Source organism: Triticum urartu, chromosome 4A (genome assembly GCF_056163025.1).
Source record: "Triticum urartu cultivar PI428250 chromosome 4A, HENAU_Tu73, whole genome shotgun sequence".
Taxonomy (NCBI): Eukaryota; Viridiplantae; Streptophyta; class Magnoliopsida; order Poales; family Poaceae; genus Triticum; species Triticum urartu.
The window spans coordinates 34,717,779-34,739,231 of record NC_141876.1 but is presented as its reverse complement, the minus strand read 5'-3'; the positions used below and the strand labels follow the sequence as shown (position 1 = coordinate 34,739,231).

The 21,453-nt window shown below is 44.3% G+C and overlaps 3 protein-coding genes across 4 annotated transcripts; 1 reads left to right on the top strand and 2 right to left on the bottom strand.

The window, feature by feature from the left end:
* Positions 1–2,910: 2,910 nt before the first annotated feature.
* On the bottom strand, positions 2,911–16,373 carry LOC147974627 (protein PHR1-LIKE 2-like). 2 transcript variants are annotated; one of them, XM_087517631.1, is made up of 5 exons: positions 15,105–15,443; positions 14,922–15,007; positions 14,641–14,775; positions 6,064–6,105; positions 2,911–5,472 (listed from the first exon to the last, which is right to left on the bottom strand). In XM_087517631.1, exons 1-5 carry the CDS (start codon positions 15,159–15,161, stop codon positions 5,427–5,429), a joined length of 366 nt encoding a protein of 121 aa, XP_087373757.1. In that variant the 5' UTR covers positions 15,162–15,443; the 3' UTR covers positions 2,911–5,426. The 2 variants fall into 2 exon arrangements, with proteins under 2 accessions (XP_087373757.1, XP_087373756.1); XM_087517630.1 differs by lacking the exons at positions 2,911–5,472; positions 6,064–6,105 and adding an exon at positions 15,781–16,373 and having other exon boundaries at positions 13,961–14,775; positions 15,105–15,190; positions 15,306–15,494.
* On the top strand, positions 11,181–13,925 carry LOC147974628 (uncharacterized). Its single transcript, XM_087517632.1, has 3 exons — positions 11,181–13,164; positions 13,256–13,468; positions 13,639–13,925. Exons 1-3 carry the CDS (start codon positions 11,298–11,300, stop codon positions 13,923–13,925), a joined length of 2,367 nt encoding a protein of 788 aa, XP_087373758.1. The 5' UTR covers positions 11,181–11,297.
* A 141-nt stretch (positions 16,374–16,514) lies between the features above and the next one.
* Positions 16,515–21,188, bottom strand: LOC125550459 (chlorophyll(ide) b reductase NOL, chloroplastic). The gene is made up of 12 exons (XM_087517633.1): positions 20,699–21,188; positions 20,379–20,447; positions 20,003–20,060; positions 19,798–19,870; positions 19,410–19,477; positions 19,259–19,305; positions 19,096–19,171; positions 18,616–18,673; positions 17,741–17,791; positions 17,599–17,640; positions 16,873–16,983; positions 16,515–16,768 (listed from the first exon to the last, which is right to left on the bottom strand). The coding sequence occupies exons 1-12, from the start codon at positions 20,949–20,951 to the stop codon at positions 16,721–16,723; spliced, it is 954 nt and encodes a 317-aa protein (XP_087373759.1). The 5' UTR covers positions 20,952–21,188; the 3' UTR covers positions 16,515–16,720.
* Positions 21,189–21,453: the final 265 nt, after the last annotated feature.

The window sequence follows — 21,453 nt, the reverse complement described above, 5'->3', positions numbered from 1 at the left end:
TCAAATGCTTCGGAGGTGGGTTGCTCTCAAATGACAAAATCCGTGCACTAACTCTGAGCAGCCACCAATTTATGGTGTAGGGGGTTGGATATTTATAGCCAGGAGACAACCCGACCTGATTTGTCTGAATGACCCTGGGTCACTAAGGGACTGACACGTGTCCAACGGTCAGATTTCAAACACACGCGACAGCTTGATTTGGGCTACAAGTAAAGCTGACTCATCCAGCTCTGGATAAGTTTTGCTCTCATTGTCTTCGCTCGAAGATATAGGATTTGGTTGAGCATCACTTCAGTCACTCTGACTTTGTTCACTTGGACCCCACTTAACAGTACGGTGGTTCCTATGACTCAACAAAGAAGAAAAGGAAACTATGAAACAACTATGTCTTCACAATCCATAGTCTCCATGCGATGTCTTCTCATATCATAGTCTTCAATGTGAATCTCTTCACAGACCACCATTGTCTTCAATGTCTTTACACATTTTTAGGGGTCATCTCTGGTAGGTAAACCGAATCAATGATGGACTACTACCTTTGTTATCCTGCAATTCTCACAAACACATTAGTCCCTCAACCAAGTTTGTCGTCAATACTCCAAAACCAACTAGGGGTGGCACTAGATGCACTTACATGGACGGATTTGAATGGTTTCCTTCTGATTTTTTTCATACCAGCTATCATTATGATTTTGTGCTTCCAACCGCAATGATTTTCGTACCACTTGATTTAATTTTCACTTCTAAGATTTTAGTTATTATTCTAATAAGTTACGTACTATGAAACTTAGTTTTTGTTTCCTCGTGATCTTATCTCGTCCTTAAGTTCTATCCCTCGGAACTTGCATCCGCCCGGTTCTCTAGAACTTATCAAGACATGACTGTCTTCGTCAATTTCGTAACTCTCCTTAAATTTCTAATATTTTATTCCTACGTGCATCCAAGAGGTGGTCACCCGAGTTACTACCTAACATTTATTTTCGCGGTGCGTAGTCCGCAGACACATCAACTTCTTTCTCCCCGTTCTTTCCCCCTCGCCTTCTTCCTTTCTATTATCATCTTGTAGATCTGCTCTCTTCTGACACCTACCGGACATTGCTATCATAGGTTGTTGGAAGTTTACGGTCCCAACCATCGTACTGACTACAGGTACTCCCAGTGATCGTCTGCATTACCCTTCCAACTTGCCCCACGCAAGATCTCAACAATCCTCAATGCAGTTCATGAAATGGAGGTAAATTACCATGTATCCCTTAATCTCGTCCAAATCATGTCCAAATGCTTATTTTCCACTAAATTGACTATTGGTACTTTTCCAGTGCTCAATTTGTTATGACTCTAGAGGATTGTGTGGCGGTGACAATTTTGTGAAGAACAAGTGCTTCTTGCTCTTTTTTCCACAAGACTGCAAAGAAAGAACACCAAGTTTGAAATAATTATTGATATCTTGTTCATGAGATATTTGATTAACTTGTTAGTTCGCTATAGATTATTCACAACTATGTGGGCCCTTGTTGACTGAACAAGATGTGGATCCAACTTATGTCCAATTCATTTCATATGAAACATTCAATCAAGTGCTTTTCATTAGTTGCTCAAGATTGCAGAATTATCCCGATTAGTCCAACACACATTTCCTTTAACATATACTCATTTCATATATATTTGAAGCTACCACTCGTACCAGTATTTTACTATTGTCGCATCAGTACCTAACGATGCATAAATTTTGTTCTGCATACCAATTTCATTATCATATCTACCTATCTGTAATTTTCACACTACAAGAAAACTGAGATACTGTGACGAAAATCCTCGTGACAAAGTTGGACAACGTCACAGGAATACCTAATGTGTGATGTTTTCGTAGGTGGCGTCACTGATTACCACAAATCGATGACGATAGACGTCACATAATCGCTTTAGCCTTTGAGCGCACCTGGCTACTAGTTTCTTTGACAGTTTGGTAATTTCCATGATGAAACTATTAGAGTCACCGAATATTACAAATGTGTGATGATTACTTTTTTTATGTGATGTCTACCGATGGGACCTGCCATACATGTTTCACGGGTTACTGAGCAGTAGGACCCGCGTAGCAGTAGGACCATAGTGTTTTCAAAGTCTATTGAGCACTGTAATTATTTTGTTCCATCTAATATAGATAGGTAATGGCTAAGGAAATTTTTTATTTTGTTCCATCTAATATAAATAGATAGTGACCAAGCAAAAATCCTTGAATCCATGCATTAGTGAGATGATGTCATTACATTCTATCAAAAAAATTGAAATATAAGTTAACGGGATTTTTTTGGTAGAGGGAGTTTGAACACGGGACCATTATGGTCTCAACTAACGGCATTGCTAATAGGGTAGAGTTATATTTTTAGATACTAACAATGTTAATTGTGCTAAAAATATACTAGTATATTATGGTCCTGGACTATATATATACGCCTATAACACCTAGCACGTTAGTCATTTCTTTCCTGGGGCGTGTGTGGCTCGATTTGTAGGTAAATTATTTCGTGCCAGGGCGTATGTGATCTATCTGTTCGTCTGTCATGGGTTCTAGCCGGCGTCACGTCGCGGCGGGGAGAGGAAAAGCAAGGCACGACACGGCCGCACGGCTCGGTTCCGGCTGGCGGCTGTTAACTTTTGTTTTTTTGGGTGGCTGGCCGCTGTTACGGACGCAGCACAGCCCATGGCCTGGCAAGCCCTTTCTTTAATTTTTTTTCTACTATGCGTGGGCTGAAGCCAGCTCAACTTACCCTAAAAAAAAAGCTCAACAACACATATAACCAGCGATTTTTTTTACCTCGCCCACCTTCTCCTCCCCGAGCGAAACCCTATCTATCCGATCTCGTTTTCTTTCGCTCGTGTGGTGGCGGCGGTAGATCGGGGGCAAACAAACGCGACAACGGCGGTAGGAGTAGCTGCTCTCTCCTCCCTCCCCCGTCGGGTTCCTTGAGGGCACCCTGCTGCAGAAGCTGCTAGTAGTGTCAGGGCCCTCCATGGCGCGCAGCGGCGGACCCAGCATGCGCCGCGGCCTGGTCACGCGACGGCGGCCCAGTCTGTGTGTGTGACGTTCATTCTCAGTGTGAGTACCCGCATGTGTGCGTCCTCCGATCCCTCTCGTGTGATTGCAGGGACTGAACTCTCACTCTGTGGTGCAACTCGTCCATACACTTCTCAATTGTCAATTCTATCGGAGCAAATGAGGGAGAGTCATGGTGATGTGGGTATTGGCTATGGCCTTCTTGAGCGGAACCCCTGTTTCGCCTATGACACCCGCCTCGTCGCCTTCGTCAGAGATTAACTAATGAGTAGGGCCGTAGTCGTTCGATCTTTTGCACTTATCAGTACTTCTTATTGACCCTCTGTTTTTTCTTCTTCTTGTGTTTTGGCCGTCATGTATTGACAGAGGACAGACCACAGGGGCATGCCGGAGTTCAGCTGGAGGACGGTCAAGCTCGACCAACAAACTGGGTTAACATGTGTTCGACGCTCAACTCTCTGCACTCAATTTAGATGAATCACTTCTGTGCGGGGATTGGTTCAGATATTCGTTTTGTTCTATTCTTCCTTGTTAGTGATTTCTTATTGGTCAATCGTGAGATGCTTGTATAGTACACCCACAGTATTTGCTAGGTCAGATAGTCCTTGTTTGTGCCAGTAATCTTGAACTCATGGAACTAGTTTATACGTGTCATTAAGTTGAAAATTATAAACGGAATTGTACCTGCTCTGATTTATCTTTTAGAGAAATTATTATTAGAACCTAACTAGTACATGTGACATGGGTTAGTAATGAAATAGTGAGCTGCAATAAAATATTTTCATTATGCCGATGCTCCCCCAGTATTGTTATGTTATTTTGTAGTGCTGAGCTCATGGCAACTTGGTTTGAGGGTTTGCGAATAGATTTGCAAGTGAATTTTTGTTGTAGAACTGCTGTTGAAGTTTTATGAGCGATTCAACATGATTTTGGTAAATTGCTAGTGGAGAACTAATTCCGTGCATTCGTTTGTGGCAATCAGAAGTGATACTGACTATATGTAAATGCATATTACTATCCAAGCAAGCAAATACTACAACTAAAGATCAAAGCCTAGATGAGCTTTTTATTCGGCTTGCGACCATCACACAATTGTTAGTACTCCCTCTGGTCCTTTTTACTCTGCATATTAGAATTCTCTGAAGTCAAACTTCACAAAGTTTGGCTGTATTTATATGAAAAAGTATCAACATCTGCCATGCTAAAGTTATACAATATGAAACTTTAAGTCATGACACATCTATTGATATTGATTTTAGATTGTGAATGTTGGTACTTTTTTTTATAAAGTTGGTCAAACTTTACGAGGCTTGACTTCAGTCAAATCTTATATGCGTACTAAAAACGACCGGAGGGAGTAATTTATTTTCAAATGGAAGTATCTTGTTGATCAAATGTGTGCAAAGGACAACAAGCTCTGCGAAACTTCTTCATGCTTTCTTCACTATTCTAGCTGCTTCAAGGTTTCTTCCTTAGTAACTTTGTCGAATATTTTGTTTTTCTGCACCATTTTAATTCCAATTTAATATTTCAGATGACCTTTGTTGCTCACAAATACGACATGTTTAGTTATGTTCATATCACTTATTAGACCGGTACTATCATGTCTTTTTTTGTTAAGATTCCAACCTAGAGCTCCGAGTTATAACTTTCATGTTGTTCTTTGTTGCAATGATCGATGGTTTTTTCTAACTCATTCATGTTGTTGTATTCATGCCTTTGTTTCTAATAGGCTGATTTGTAAGTCATCTTTCAAGAAGTTGATATGGACAAAGGAGGATCAAAACAACTCTAGCTGCCTTCATGAAGTCACGAGAAGAGGCATCTAACAAGGTTTCAAGTTTTGATTAAGGTGGGAGCTAAGACTCACACCAAGAAGGTCTATATTTATGACCTCCAAATGTTTAAAAAAATGTTGTATCAAACGATTATGTAGCTTGGGTTATGTTGGATGGTGCATGTAAGTGTTTAGTGTACACGTTGTTTAGAGACAAGTTACCTTGTAATGTGATATGGAAATTGGTCAATGAAAAGATGGTCCTAAAAACACCACAAGCCCACAATTGGTTTTGAATCGAACCAGGCCAAACTAATATGAGAGGAAAAAATTATAAATAATATAATTCTTGAAAAGGCTAGCAGAAAATGGCGACCTCTCCATAAAGAGGTGGGCTGGATCAACAACTAATGGTTTGCAAATTGGCCATGGCCCACCAAACAATTAGATCCAAAAATAGAAAAAAAATGCTAAATTATTGGGCTTGGACCATTTGGAAACCCACTGCGCATTAGCCTGTCAATAATCTTGTGACGACAGCTTCGTCACCGAAGGTCCCATATCCGGTGACGTTTTTTGCGTGCTGCATCACTAGGAATAATCTATGACGGGGATTCCGTGACGATGCTCGTGACGCCTGAAAAATGTCAAACGTGAGTATTTTGTGACGTTTTTAGCTATTACGTGACATTTTTGAGCTTGTCACAGTAGGTCCAATCTCTTGTAGTGTCACCTTTTGTAACATCACACTTCTTCCATTTCAAAATTAAGGCTACATATGCTTATCGCAAATACACTCTCTAAGCAAAATAATCTCACCAAAATATTAAGTCAATGCTATCTCATTGAGAAAGTTCATTAGCAAGTCTTGTAAAGAGTGAGATTATCCAGCTTAAAGAGTGACATTATGTTTCACTGAAATATTAAGTCATTGACTTAATATTTCAAAAAGTGTTATAAGAACATTGACTTAATATTTCTTTGTGAGAACACTTCTTTATTTGCTTTCATTTTTTCAGGTCATCCCTTATTTTGCAAGAAATGATTTCTTAAGATGATCAACACTACAAAGTCAGACATAACTCAAGTTACAACTGTGCTTGAGACAAAAGAAGGGTTCACTTTCGTTGTGAAAGTCTGCAATAAACAAGAAAAAACCTATTTCACTAGCAAGTCTTGGAAAAAGTTCTTGAAACTGTATCACGTGTGAGTAGATAAGGAAACACACCTCTCTTTAGCTGTTGATCCTGATCGCTCCATATCTTTCCAGCTGCCCAATGATCTAGTTAGTCATCCATGTATGTACCTTTTTAACCATAATTTTATCTAATTTTCGTCCCTATTACATCCATCTTTGTATGTGTAACCGTTACTTACTATTTGTACTGATTCAACATTCATTACTACTTGACCTAGACTTGCACCTTACCATGTGACTAACTTTCCTTATGTACATGTCATATCTAATTTCAAACTAGATAAAACACACTAGGAAATTGCGAGGAGGATTGATACTACATGGGACAACTAAAAATTCGGAAGACATTGTTGTGCAATTAAGTTTATTAAGCGTATTTAATGGTTTCTAAAAAACACAAACTGGATACCCTGATCATCCATACGTTCTACTGAAGGAAATATGCCCTAGAGGCAATAATAAAGTTGTTATTTATATTTCCTTATATCATGATAAATATTTACTATTCATGCTAGAATTGTATTAACCAAGAAACTTAGTACATGTGTGAATACATAGACAAACAGAATGTCACTAGTATGCCTCTACTTGACTAGCTCGTTAATCAAAGATGGTTAAGTTTTCTAGCCATGGACATGAGTTGTCATTTGATGAACGGGATCACATCATTAGAGAATAATGTGATTGACATGACCCATCCGTTGGCTTAGCACTTTGATCGTTTAGTTTATTGCTATTGCTTTCTTCATGACTTATACATGTTCCTATGACCATGAGATTATGCAACTCCCGAATACCGGAGGAACACTTAGAGTGTTATCAAACGTCACAACGTAACTGAGTGATTATAAAGATGCTCTACAGGTGTCTCCGATGGTGTTTGTTGAGTTGGCATAGATCGAGATTAGGATTTGTCACTCCGATTGTCGGAGAGGTGTCTCTAGGCCCTCTCGGTAATGCACATCACTATAAGCCATGCAACCAATGTGACTAATGAGTTAGTTGCAGGATGATACATTACGAAACGAGTAAAGAGACTTGCCAGTAACCAGATTGAACTAGGTATGATGATACCGACGATCGAATCTCGGGCAAGTAACATACCGATGACAAAGGGAACAACGTATGTTGTTGTGCGGTTTGACCGATAAAGGTCTTCGTAGAATATGCAGAAACCAATATGAGCATCTAGGTTCCGCTATTGGTTATTGACCGGAGATGAGTCTCGGTCATGTCTACATAGTTCGAGAACCCGTAGGGTCCGCACGCATAACGTCCGATGACGATATGTATTGTGAGTTATGTGATTTGATGTACCGAAGGTTGTTCGGAGTCCTGAATGTGATCACGGACATGACGAGGAGTCTCGAAATGGTCGAGACATAAAGATTGATATATTGGAAGGTTATGTTTGGACACCGAAAAGGTTTTGGATAGGTTCGGGCATTTTCCGGAGTACCGGGGGGTTACCGGAACCCCTCGGGGGGTTAATGGGCCTTCATGGGCCTTAGTGGAAGAGAAGAGGAGGCGGCCAGGTGGAGGCCCCCCCCAATCCCAATCTGAATTGGGGGGGGGGGGTTCCTTCTCTTCCTCTTTCCTTTCCCTCCTAGTTGGACTAGGAAAGGGGGAACCTACTCCTAGTAGGAGTAGGATTCCCCCCCTTGGGGCGCACCCCATGAGGCCGGCCGGCCCTTCTCCCCTCCTTTATATACGGGGGAGGGGGAATCCCATAGACACACAAGTTGATTTCTTAGCCGTGTGCGGTGCCTCCCTCCACAGATTTCAACCTCGGTCATATTGTCGTAGTGCTTAGGCGAAGCCCTGCGTCGGTAACTTCATCATCACCGTCACCACGCCGTCGTGCTGACGAAACTCTCCCTCGGCCTCAACTGGATCTAGAGTTCGAGGGACGTCACTGAGCTGAACGTGTGCAGATCGCGGAGGTGACGTGCGTTTGGTACTTGATCGGTTGGATCGCGGAGACGTTCGACTATATCAACCGCGTTACTAAACGCTTCCGCTTTCGGTCTACGAGGGTACATGGACACACTCTCGCTGCTCGTTGTTATGCTTCTCCTAGATAGATCTTGCGTGATCGTAGGATTATTTTTTTAAAATACTACGTTCCCCAACATCTACTCCTTCATAGCTTGAAGAAGTCTAACATTAAGAACAAACTTCTTGCAAGATTTCTATTTAATATTATGTTTTTATCACATTTGTCTTACAATATATATGATTGTTGCTTTCTTACACTACTTTAATTGTAACAGAAACTGCCGAAACATGCCATGCCTAACCTGATAGATGAAGTAGGTTTGGTCGGGATAATTCTGCATCCCACTACCAGCTTCCTATATACATGCATGTCTTCTGTAGATGATCACATAATCATCAATGGCGGGCCACAAGTACTGAATAAGACCAAATTTAATTACAAATTACAAATACATCAATTACGAATCCTCAAATCCATACAAGTATAGGCAATGTGAACCTAATCTTGAACAAAGCTCGCCCGGCTCTGCCGTGTCCATGTACGGTAGTCGGTTGCGCCCCTTGGAGAATTGGTGTTGTCACCGGCGAGCTAGAGTAGGACATGGGACACACATTGGCTCACGGGACTCGAGGCGTCGCCGTCCCGCCGTCTCCCATGCCCTACTCTTTCTCGTTGGAGCCGGTGGCCTGCACATCGTCGATCGATGTGAGGTTGACAATGGATCCATCATGGTTGGAGCCCGACACATCCACCATGACGTGGTTGCGGCGCAAGAGGATAGCGGCCACCTGTATCGGTGCCGGGGAATGCGATTCTGCCTTGCCGACGTCTACCGCGAGGGTTGCCGCGGCCTCCCGCCCCTCTTCCTCGCACGGCGGGCATGCCGCGTCATAGCCCCAGCGAACGGGTCAGTGAGGGCCTCTGAGTCGGCGTGCCAACAAAGGGGCTTCGTGTTCGCCACATTGTTCTGACGCCAGACGGACCACATCACCCATGCGAGGCAGCGGTGATGCGCCTCACGCCATTTCCAAGTGCCATTTGAGCAGATGCTCTTGATTCCCGTCGGATTGAGTTCGGCCGCTGTTGGGCATTTTCCTCAATGGCGCGGCGGAGCGTAATGCAGACGGCCACCTTGCCACCTCCGGCTAGGGATGAGGTCCCAGTTACTAGATCGGGTAACAGAGAACTCGGATCCACTGCTCGTGATGCCGAAGAGGCCCAGAGATCGCCGAAAGGGAGCTTGGGGGCGGAGCGAAGTGGAGTGGAATGGTTAGGGTTTGATCCAGGGTGTGAACAGGAACAAATATATGTGGGATCATGATGAATCAGCATGGGCTGGATCCGATGTGGCGGACGCGCCCGGACCTCCCCTTATTTGCCCTGGATTTGAGTTGCATATAAGGGCCGCCATTGATGATTATGAGCCTGTCTGGGTCACAACTTTTTAATCGGGTCGTACCTTGGAGCGTATAGAAAACGTTTGAGGAGTCGGACTATAAATATTCTTACGAAAACACTAACGCCCACACGTGTGGACGTCTGGCAACTCGCCCACACGCATGGATTCTCGTCCAACCAATTCTGCACGAATCTTGGCGCGTTCTAGCAGTTTTTGTGTGCCACGTAGGACTAAGCTGGTGTGTGGGCATTCATCCGGTCGTCCACACGTCCTTTTTCACCACACGGGGGGCTGGTGTGTGGGCGTTTAGCAATTCGCCCACACACCAATTTTCACGCACGCAGAGGGGGCTGGTGTGTGGACGTTTATCACTTCGCCCACACGCCCGTCTCCTTGCCCACACCCAAAGCGGCGGTTGCCATGTGTTTCTACAGGGTACATGGCAACTGCCCTAGCTTTGCTTGTAAGCAGATGGCAACTCTCTTTTACCCGAGTTGTCATGTGTTTTTGCATGGTACATGGCAACTGCCCTAGCATGCACGTAAGCAGATGGCAACTCTTTCTTTTTACATGGCAACGGCCCTAGCGTACTTGTGAGCACATGGCAACTCTCTCTTTTACCGGAACATGTTTTTTTGCCATGCCTTTTTGTAGTGCTCTATGGCAACTGCCTAGTGTTAGTGGGTGGCAACTCCTAAAGTTTTGAAATCATAGCAACCGCAGTAGGCCAAACCATATATGGCAACTGCAGTTGAGCAACCATGGCAACTGTAGTTGTCCGACATGGCAACCGAAGTTCAGCGACATGGCAACTACAGTTAAACGAATATGGACGAGGGTCTGGACCATGGCAACTGCGGGACGCGCGGTGACTGTCACGTGGGACATGCGAAACCACGAGGTACGAGGCCTGACGTACAGGGCGTGTGGGCGTTATCTATTTCGCCCACACACACGCATGTGAGAGGGATCGGGAGGGAAAAAAGAGGTGTGTGGGCATTATTTGTTTTGCCCACACGTAGATATGTGGGCTATTCCTCTTATACACCATACAAAATGTATGGGCAGATCCCCTAACTTCCATACGTGTGGCACTTATCGGCGTCCATATTCTTAAATTTAGAGAAAGCAGCAACACGGCAGGGCTCGTGTGTCCAGCTATCGTCATCGGCAAAGGAGCGAGATCAGGGATTCCGGAGTACTGAAACTATTAACAATTCAGCTCGTGGCCCATGTGTGCATGCATATGCCTTAGCTAAGCCAAAAAGGGCATGCACTTTAATTATCATACGTGATCGTTGCCACACACGTCCATATATGCGTTCACAAATACTAGATCAGACTAGTGCTCCATCGTTGGATTGATGTCTCTTGGAACGTTTGATTGGAGACGTGGCCATGTGGGCCTAGGTAGTTTGCATACGTGGGGAACGTTACGTACGGAGAAAGGCGGTTGGTCGGTCGGTCGAGGAAGGAAGGAGGAGCCAAAACGGTCTCCAGACACCGACTCGTTTACTGCCAAGAAAAGAAAGAGGCAGGGCCACGGGAAAAGGAGGCCGAGTCAAGGACGACTAGACGAGCGAGGGAAAGAACATATATATATATATATATATATATATATATATATATATATATATATATATATATATATATATATATATATGGTCACGGGGACAAGGAGGCAAGTCGCGACTAAAAGACGAACTCATCCCACTCCATATATATATATATATATATATATATATATATATATATATATATATCCCCACCCTATCGACCGACTCGATCGATCTGCTCTTCTCCCCGCAAGACGGTCAACGACGCCCAGAGAAAAACGCCGGCTCCGTCCGCCGTCTCTGCTCGCAGATGGCGTCTGGATCCATTTCTTCCGGCGGCTCCGTTCCACTTGGGTCCTTGTCTGGATCCACTTCTTCCGGCGACTCTAGCTCTCGGAGGGGGCTCATCTCGTGCTTGCACAGCCTCAACTGCCGCCACGAGTATGGGCCTCTTCCCCACGACGACGATTTGCGCCATGCCACGCGCAAGCTCATCGTCGGTCTCTACGACGAGGCGTTCCGCCGGCTCCGGCTGCCCTGCAAGGCCATGCCCGACCTTTACGGCCTCCTCAGCACAGACGGCCTCTGCCTCGGCCCCCTCGACCCCGTCTCCAACATCATCCTCAACACCCTCGCCCTCCTCCCCACCACCCTCGTCGAAGTCGAGGCCAAGACGGAGTCCGATGAGGCGGAGTCCGACGATGAGAGCATGAGGTCCAAGAGAAAGAGACACAGACTCAGTTTCGACCCCTGGCACGAGGTTGCATGCAGGTCCGCCCAGAGTCTCATGGCTTTCCTTGTGGCATACTTCGGATGCATCAACGAGGCACAGGCCTTCCGCTACCTCTACAGGGCCGGCGCCAATCTCCTCCTCGCCGTCATGCTCGTCCAGCACGACCTCTACCATACCAAGGAGGAGGCACTGGACCCTGAATCCGACAGGACCAAGGCCGCCCTTGAGTGGGCGGCCACCAGCGCAGGCCACTGTTCGCCCGCCACCATTGCTCAGGTCATGGCAATCCGGCTCAAACAGGGCAACCTCGACCTCTTCAACAGGCATCTGTTTTCGCCCAATGACCCTCTCACGGCTGAGGATGCCCAGGAAATCCATCGTGGGTTGCACATGATGATGACCCCGATGTGTGTTGCCAACATTAGCAACACCAAAGATGGGCTGGTTGTCCATGCCCGTCACAACCTCGACGATGGCGCTATCTGGTCCGAGACAAAGCCCCTTGTCTCTTCTAGTGCAGCAGCTCACACCAGGATCACCTCCACCACCTTCCGCTGCGATGGGACCGCCATCTCGTCTCTGCAGTCCGGACTGCCTAGCAAGCTGCAAGATTGCCTGGCGATAGCAAATTTCCAGAAACACTTTCTCATCGCCTCGTGCGGTGGCGACAACTGCGATTACCTGCGGTCTCTCAAGATGTACCTCTATGGCATGATTCACAACCTGTACGTCCAGGCCTTCAAGATGCTGCACGCACCCTCGGGCTCCATCATGCGCAGCATCCTCATGGCCGGCCATTGCTATGGCCCCTGTGACCCTCTCTTCAACATCATCATTAACTCAGTCTGGCATGAGACGTGTGGCTCCGTTCTCCCGGCTTCTGACCGCATGATGTTGAAAGAGTACAATGACATCCTGGACCCCCTATCTCTGCTCCGCCTAGTTGTCCGTTCCCTCGAGGGGCTTGCAAACCTTGCTTTGTTCGCCGACCCCCAATCCTCAATTGCTTGTGCTCTAGAGAAACTCTGTAGTGCAAAATGCAACCTTGTTGACATGTTATCATCTACAACAGAGAGGTCTGATAAGAACCCCTTCCACGAGGCGGCCATGGCTGCTAGACAGACGCTGCCCCTTCAGCTAGGTGAATTTCACCGGATGCTGTTGCTCGATCCCGAAGGCCAAAAACGCCTGGTCTCACATATAACCAATGCGCAAACTAGTGGTGGTGTGTTGTGCGTCGATGACATCAGATTTCTTATGTCGGCCTTGTGGTCCAAGTTCAAAGAAACATCCAGACCTCAAACTAGTGGCACCATGCAAGCTCCTGCTCCTGAACTTAGTGTAGAGGCCTTGAGGCGGGTATCAAGCGTGAGATCACAGTATGAGCATTGGAGGAGCTGGCTGCGTTCAAAGATTGAACAGGTGCTCAAGGATTATACGGACCATCATTTTTGGGTAGGCATTGGACTTCCTCTGTTTTCAATCATTAGCTGCTACTTACGTACGTATATTAGCTTTAACTTGATTTGACCAACAAACACTCTTGCTTCTTAATTTCTTGCTTGCTGTAGGTATGGATCAAAGACAGGAAGGCTGCGCCCCCTTCACTGATACGTGCTACCTAGTGAACTTCATGGCAACTTGTGATGAGAATGTTCTGAGGACCCTATTTTACGCCGAGTTGTGGTACGCAACACGCAAGCCAAGGACAGCGGCATTCTGCTGCCCTCTGCCCTATGCATATGCGGGTAAGTCATCTACTTCTCTGCCGCGGCACGGCTGATTAGCAAGTGATAGCATTTGATTAGTACTTTGAGTCACGGCGATCTGCTTCTCACGATGCTTGAATGCACTACTCATCATAAATCTGAATTGGCTTATTATCATCTTACTGATCCGGGTTTTATTTTGTTAATAGGACGTTGCTACTATGACATGATTTCCGCAAGGAAGATTGTGTATCCAGATGACGCCAAGTACATCAGTGACGACGATATCACCCATAAGGGAACCCGCAGCGTGGATGACATGCTAGAGATGGACCTCGTGCACTTCAGTTCCGAGTTGGACGTGGAGCTCGCGCGGAATTTGAACATGTCGGATTCACAGGATGAGCCGAATGAGCCCAGTTCAGATTCATGGGCGCCGGATGAGAGCAGTCCAGATTCAGATTCAGAGGATGAGTCTGTGTCTCTGGATGAGTGAGTCTTCTCTCCTCCGTGGACACGGCTAGATAGGAGTGTGTGATGCTATCAGCTGTGAAGTGAGACCATATATGATGCTTCCTGCTGTGTGTGTTATGATGTCCTAATTAATTAGCGAGCATTCTGCCATCAGCAAGTGGATGACATTGCGCTGTGACATTCTGTACTTTAGCACGTTTGGTTTCCATAAACTAGCTAGCTGCTACTACTGTTATGCGTCGCTGCCTTAATTTGTTCACTGCTTGGCCTTGTTAAATGCGCTATTCTTCAGTCGTTGGATTCACATTTCCCCCTTCTGTTGACATATATCCTTGTTTGGCGTTGTGGTGCTGGGATTTTGTTGGGCTGGGGGCTTTTTAGAGTGGGTGGCCAGCTGCAACGCCGCGTCCACCGCCGGGATCAGGTGGCCGTGGTGCATCAGCGGGACGAACACGAAGTGCGGCGTCGTGGTGGCCTTGGCGGCAACGTCGTTAGAGCTTGCTCCCTGGCGTGGCACGCCATCCTTCTACTAGAGCGTGACATCCTACTCCTAGAGCGCGACGGTGAGGCAACGACGGTGTGCCCTCGTGCTAAAAGATGGCCGGGTCTGGGGTTGGGTTGCCACAGATGCAGATACCTGCAGGCGGCAGCCATACTATGATCCTAACCTTCCTGGCATGGTATGGCAAGTGTGTTCCCTCTACTGTTATATGGCCCTGAAATGTACTAAGACTGACCAGGTCTTGCCTTTGGATGATGGTATATGCTTGTCCACTGTCCAGGCCAGGCTATCAACGATGATGAGGAGTACCTCCATTTCAGTCAGATTCGTTGCTGCATCACTGTCCACCACTGTCTCGGTCTCAGATGTCCTACACACCAGAACAAGTTACAGAACTTATGAACAAGCTCAATAATCAATCAGTCAGTCAGTTCTAAAATACAAATAAATAAATAAATAAATAGAGAACACAAAGGCATGCAGATCCAACAATTCCATTGCATCAGAGAACCATACACATTATCTCCAGCCTTCCTTGGTGATGCAGTGCCTCGGACATCCCGAGGAGGTTCAGGTCCTAAATTGCACTTCTCCCTGTATCTCTGGCACACAAGAGCAAGCCAAGTGCGTTGAGACCCCGCACCGCAGAACGAAAACCCTCAAAGTATCTATGAAGAGCTGCAAGAGGGCAGGAGGTACCTGGAGGTGGCTTTTTATGTTCCAGATTGTGAGGCCTGTGACTCCCATAGCTTCCATTTTCTCCTTCACCGCAGTTGGCTTCACCTCTAAGGAGTTGCGACGGTTGAGTAGCACAGCATCAGTTTCATCGAGAAGTTTCAGATCCAAGTAACAGAGAATGAATTGCTTGACATCGTATGCTCAAAGTTCAAGAAACCAAACCATAGGGGCCTCCTTGATACTCTACAGCTTCCAGGAAGATCTTATGGAGATCATCGGTCCAGCGAAGTAAACTACTTGTCGGCTGCATTGCCCTGAGAAAGCAACAGACCGGTATGCTCGACATGTAAGAAGAGTCACTGTTATATGTCGGCTTGCTGTTGGACATCAGTCAGCAAATCAAGCTCACACCTGTCAAAGATCAAGGAAATCAGAAAGCTTGAGACACCTTTTAAAACCAAGGCAATGCAAACCAGCAAAACGACAATACAGCAGCTCGTGTAACTACAAGAGACAGAATCCATCAAAATTTGTTTATTTTTTAAACGTGCACATATGCCCATATAGATACAGAAAAATATTTTCAAATACAAATTGGAGATCAAGCAGGCAAATCAATGCTCTGGCCATCCTACATTAGAAAAAAGAATGCACAAAAATACCAAAAAAGAAACTAAAATCATTAACATGCGCATACCGGTATGTGCGAGGAAGCAAAAGGAACTGGGAATGTATGTCATATCTTTTAGCGAGAAGAGAGAGTGATAGTCTCCTTCTCTATCAAGCCAGTCATCCCTTTATACAGTTCTTGTAAGAGACTAGAGATACTTCACTATCTTTGTGTAGCCAGCCATATTCTATCACACTAACATAACACGTCACAATTCACAGTTGGTTTGTATGGGTGGAATGATTTGCAGAGAAATAAAGCCTTCTGAATGGCAACAAAGCAACAAGAGTTGATGTTGCGATAGCACGAGCAGACTCTGCCAAATCCATGAATGGTGCACATCACATTAACTTATCAGGAATGTGACAGAGAAGTAAATAACCAGAATGATAATTTAGGTGCAGTAGTAAGTGTTGAGGTTGACTTATCAGGCAATCTGGATGTGTGAGATGTGATCAAAGTCCTACCCTATGCTGCCAAACACCAAGCAGCAAGGTAGCAGCATGAGTGCATGACCATGTCTTGTCATTGCAATGCCATCTGCATGCCTTTCAATGAAGAGGAAAAAAAAGTTGTACAAACACAATAAATCTATCATAGGAGCTTAATTGCACGACAAACTTGTCCCAACAGATAAGTTAGGCAAGACTACACAAGTTATAGGAAGTAACAAGGAAAAATGGTTTTCAGCCTTAATGTGTAGGTGCATAGATGTATCATGGGCTCCTCTTGCATTGAAAATGCAACATGCAACTAGATCATAAGGTCCATAAATAATCCAGATGAACTGTAATTTGATGAGGTGTAATCAAATTACATGTATTGTATATATGAGGAGTACATTGCTGTGTTCTCAAGATGCCCTCAGTGATACATCCTATTTTTACAGGAAAAGAATGGACTTCTAAAATATGATAACAAGAATATCCCTAGGTTTCTTCTGGGTTGGAAGATGGCAGTAAGAAAACTAATCCTCGGCAACATACTTGTTCCTACGAGCACCAAAAGCAATTCTCTGCAAATAAAATCAGGAAGAATGATTATTACAGTAAATTTGACATTGGTTGGGGATGTCCAAGATTAATAAAAGACCCTCCCCAGGTTTCAGAGAGTTCTTACTGAAAATATTCTGGAGTAGGCTTTCAAGCCTGTGAGAAAGCGAATGTAAGTCGGCTTCATGGATTGCTTGGTAGGGATTTCTCTGATGTTTGGAACAAGGTAATCCGCAACCTGTTTTAATAGTCAACATTGATTATTATATTACCATATTACCAAACAGATAATATGATTAAAAAGTGTACATAAATAACATTAAAGGCAGGTATGCTGAATCATTAACAGATATCCATCGCAAATGAACCTAGAGGCTACCGGTCATTCGCTGTACAAAGAAAACGTGCCTGTCATGGATAGACTGTAAGATTTTTAAGCAAAGTTATAAGCTTCGAAAGCTAACTTTGTCAGTTTATATTAGATCAACTATTTATTTTTTGTTCAGAACTTCAGATCGACACATTTGATAACACATGTCTGCCTTGCGACATCATATGAAGAACTTCAAGTTGCCATTTTTTTAACTTTGTTAAAGCAAGCACAAAAGGTTAACAGCCCTTCGACAATGACCAAATCACAAATTTTAGGAACGTATAAACAAGTCTGGAGACCACGTTCAAGCTAAGTGGTCGGACGGTTCTACACGCCAAATGGACACAGGCCTAAAGCAGCTAAAAATTATTACTACTGCTGCCAAACATAAGCTTTAGAGTTTAGAAGAAGATTCAACATTGTTCTGGAGGAAAAGGACCAATGGCCCTGTAAAAAAAGGAACAATGGCGTAGCTCTCACCACATCAGCAATTTCAGCTAATATATTGATGAAAAACTTTGCCTGCCATCAGTAAAATTTACAATTTAGTAACCATGAATTATCTTATCAACAATGGCAAAAAGAAAAAGAATGTCAGAAAGAGATTGTGCTTATCCCTTACTTGCTTTGCGGTAGCACCAGACATAAGAAGATCAGTCGTAACCATGCCAGGCTGCACAAATTAGTTATGTACTTACTGTTAGTGTGTGACTATCCTTTTCAGAGTTATAAACAGAACTTAGAAACAAAAGGCGATCATTTACTTATACGGATATTCCATGGACCAATGCTTAGAACCTTACACAAACTAGTTAGTTAAACCACACCAACTTCTAGTTATCTTTATGCGAGAGAATAGTTAGGAACTCTAAAATATAAAAGATAACTAAAGAAAGGGTGGAGCTGTATGCCTATAAATTATGCACCACGACATTATTCACTTCATTCATCTGCAACTCGGCCTGCAATAAGAATCATGTTATCTTCTCCACACAGTTTCTAATAAAGCTGCAAAGCTGTGACCTGCACCAGTATACTGCCTTGATTTATTTTGCTTGTTTGCACTTTCTGTCTTCTCTTTTGGGTTCTCACAATTTTTGTGGGGTTTCATCTCTAGCCTACCCCAATGTGCTTGGGACAAAAGGCTCTGTTGTTTTTCTGGAAATAAATGTAAACTTAATAAAAATTTGTGCCACTGAGCCAAGTTCAAGCACATACCAATAAATCGCCTATTATTTTCTCTATGGATGATTACAGCTTTACGATGTCCCAAATATGAGTTTGAGGGAGCAACTACTTGGAAATTTAACATGACTCTAAATATTGATAAAACAGTAGTTATCTCATTGTACTGTTGAATGTTTGTGCTTTGGGTCTATCGACAATTTCATGAGGTTACAATACAGCAAAGAGTTCGTTATTTCAAAATGCTTCATTGGAACTGCTCAAACAGAAACTAATCATTTCAGGTTAAATCGTCACACATGTTACCTTTACCTGTAGAGACTTTGTAAGGTGCACCACACTTCTCTTCGTTGCACCATAAGCTGCAAACCTGGTGATTATAATAATGATTACCTAGAATTCAAGACTAATACTCCCTCCGTAGACAAATATAAGAGCATTTACATCACTAGTTTAGTCATCTAAACGCTCTTATATTTCTTTACAGAGGGAGTAGTTACCAAAAGATGATTGAGTTTGTCTCCTTAGTATTTCGTTTTGTGCACAACTTTCATTTAATACAAATAACTGATACTGCCATATGGCCATGCAAATTCAGTATGTCAAGTACAATGCACACATGTGGAGAAGAACGAAAGGAGATACTTATATCAGCGTCAAAAGAACAGGACATATCAAACTATGTTCAATTCCACAGATTCAAACTATATGAGCAGTTAAACGAAATCATGTGACAGCACACTCAGCTGAGTATCCAGAATTACTACATATGAGAACAAATGGAAATGGTACCTTGGGGTTGGCCTTCCATCATCAATGTTAAATATGTGACCACCTCGAGGTTGGTTCCACATCATATTTATTGCCTAAGATAGCAAGACGATGAGTGTTGGAATTCTTCAGCAGTCACCATGCTATACGACAAATATCTAATATTGAGTGGAAAGCAATAACTCACGACAACATAGCATCAATCCAAGAGTGTTAGTGGTGATCACCTCACTGTTAAATCAAAGAAAAAAGTCAATGAACTATTGGCACTCGAAACTACGACTGAATGAAGGTGTGCATGTTCAAGCCTTGCCAATATAGAGATAGAGAATTACATTAGAGCCTCATCAGAGGTTTCCACCAATGGTTTGTAACTATATGCATTTGATCCGGCATTGTTGATCTGCATCAATAGAAATAACTCAGAAGAAATTCCAATTTCATTTTTATGACATAACAGAGCCCATCAATTTAATGCATGAACTTTAAACAGTTAAGGTAAGCTAACTATCAATTTCCAAGCACAACAATGTGGATTGCACAGCACAATTCATACATCAAACACCGAACTATCAAATATTTCAAATTAAGGGTAAGTATGCAGTGAGCATCAGTGTCATTTCATAGCGAGTGGTTGTCATAGTTGTACATAAAAAAGGAAGGAACAGGAATAAAAGTGCATGTGCAATGCAAGTGCTTGGTGAGGGAGGGGTGACTATGTACCCAAATATCAATATACTCCAGCTTGTCTCGCGCAAAATCCACAAGCGCCTTCTCTAACATCACAGACAGTCCCCTGTGATAGCACAAAAAGGCGACAACAGAGCATATGCAATCAAAAGTGTTGCGCTGTACTATTTTGACGATTTTTATGAATAAAACTTGAATGAAACTATAAGGACCAAGTAGCTCAGCAGTAGGTACCCACACATGTTGCTCTCCGAATTCCTTTTTCAGGTCATTGGCTACAGATTCTACCCTTTCAGCTGTAGAGGATAGAGTAGACTGCATGTCAAGGAAAGGCTAAGCTGGTATAAATCGGAACTTGCATGTGTCCATTTCATTCTTTCTGGAAGTGTATAATACTGAAACATCTAATTTGTTTGTCATTAAGAACAAATCATGAAAAGACTCTTTGAACAGATCAATGATCTAAAAGAGAGGTTCTGCGATAAGTATATATTATTACAATAAGTGCAGCAACTGTTAAACGTGGATCCATTTGACATGCGCCTTAAACATCAATTTGTTTTATGAAACGCCTAAAGAAAAGTCACAATTAAAAGCAGGTGTTTCTTTTTAACCTGATCTTGAGCATATTACAACATTATCACCAGCCTTGAGGAACTTCCTTGCCAGCGCGTATCCTATACCTGTTGAAGAACACTAGAACAGCATCCAAAGGTCACTAAGCAAGCAAGAGCTTACAGATGCTAATTGAAGCCAACCAATACAATTTCAACCAAGTGATGTATGCCTCTATCATCCTCTACAATCTACGCCACGATTGAATAGCAAATCAATCATTGTCCCCAGTTTCCAGCTCGACCCTCTATCCATTGATTGATTCGGCAAAAATCTTGTTCAGAGAAACAAAAATCGGTGAAACGAACAAAGGCAGCACCTTTGGTGGAACCGGTGATGAGGACATTGTAAGGAGGCGCCATGGGCTCCCTCCGCGGCGGTCCGCCGGCACCGCCGGGAAGAGCCTCCGCCCGGAACCACCCCACCGATCCCCAGGGCCGGCCCCTCGCCGCCAGCCGGCGCTGCCACGGGCGGCCGGGGAAGAAGGCTGCGTCGGAGGGTGGTGCGCGGGGCGGCGCCGGGCCCGCGCGGGCGGCGGCCCGGAGCGGGAGAGAGGCGGCGACGGTGGCCATCCGGGATTCCGGAGGAGACGGAGGAAGCGCCCGGACGAGCGAGCGAGCGGGCGGGCGACGCGTGTGCGCGCTGCGGTGCTCTGCTCGCCGAGATAACGAGCCGGGGAGAGAGTGGCGTGCCCGACGACGCGATGGCCCGCATGTCAGCGTCGGCGAGCGGTCCGTCGTCCCCAAACTCTCTGGTTCAGTTGTCGTCTTCCTCGTCTCCTTTTCATTCTCCGACGAACAAAGTTTTCAATTTTCTTTGATAAATCGGCCGATCACAACGCAGACGATGCTTATCAAAAAATCGGGTTAAAGTTGTGGAGTTTTAAGATAGACGAAACCATCATCACAGACCCTCGTTATCGATAAAAATGTCGCTTCTCACACAAATAATAATCTGTATTAATGAAAACTCACGGCGTCAACTTTATGATTTTTTATACTTAATGGATGGTGATAAGTGGTATTATCTGCCTAATCATTCAACTACTGGTTGGTTAATATCGGTTTGAAGTAG

Bases quoted from the DNA above. Each gene is read 5' to 3' on its own strand.
- LOC147974628 (XM_087517632.1), top strand. From the start codon at position 11,298: ATGGCGTCTGGATCCATTTCTTCCGGCGGCTCCGTTCCACTTGGGTCC. The intron at 13,165-13,255 runs ATCATTTTTGGG...GATTTGACCAAC, and splicing joins GCTCAAGGATTATACGGACC to AAACACTCTTGCTTCTTAAT. The intron at 13,469-13,638 runs GTAAGTCATCTA...TTTTGTTAATAG, and splicing joins TCTGCCCTATGCATATGCGG to GACGTTGCTACTATGACATG.
- LOC147974627 (XM_087517630.1), bottom strand. From the start codon at position 15,471: ATGTCCAACAGCAAGCCGACATATAACAGTGACTCTTCTTACATGTCG. The intron at 15,191-15,305 runs GTTTGGTTTCTT...GCAACTCCTTAG, and splicing joins GTATCAAGGAGGCCCCTATG to AGGTGAAGCCAACTGCGGTG. The intron at 15,008-15,104 runs GTACCTCCTGCC...CTTGTGTGCCAG, and splicing joins ACATAAAAAGCCACCTCCAG to AGATACAGGGAGAAGTGCAA.
- LOC125550459 (XM_087517633.1), bottom strand. From the start codon at position 20,951: ATGGCCACCGTCGCCGCCTCTCTCCCGCTCCGGGCCGCCGCCCGCGCG. The intron at 19,306-19,409 runs GTAATTCTCTAT...TTGATTTAACAG, and splicing joins ACCTCTGATGAGGCTCTAAT to TGAGGTGATCACCACTAACA. The intron at 17,792-18,615 runs GTAAAGGTAACA...TAATTTGTGCAG, and splicing joins ACCTTACAAAGTCTCTACAG to CCTGGCATGGTTACGACTGA.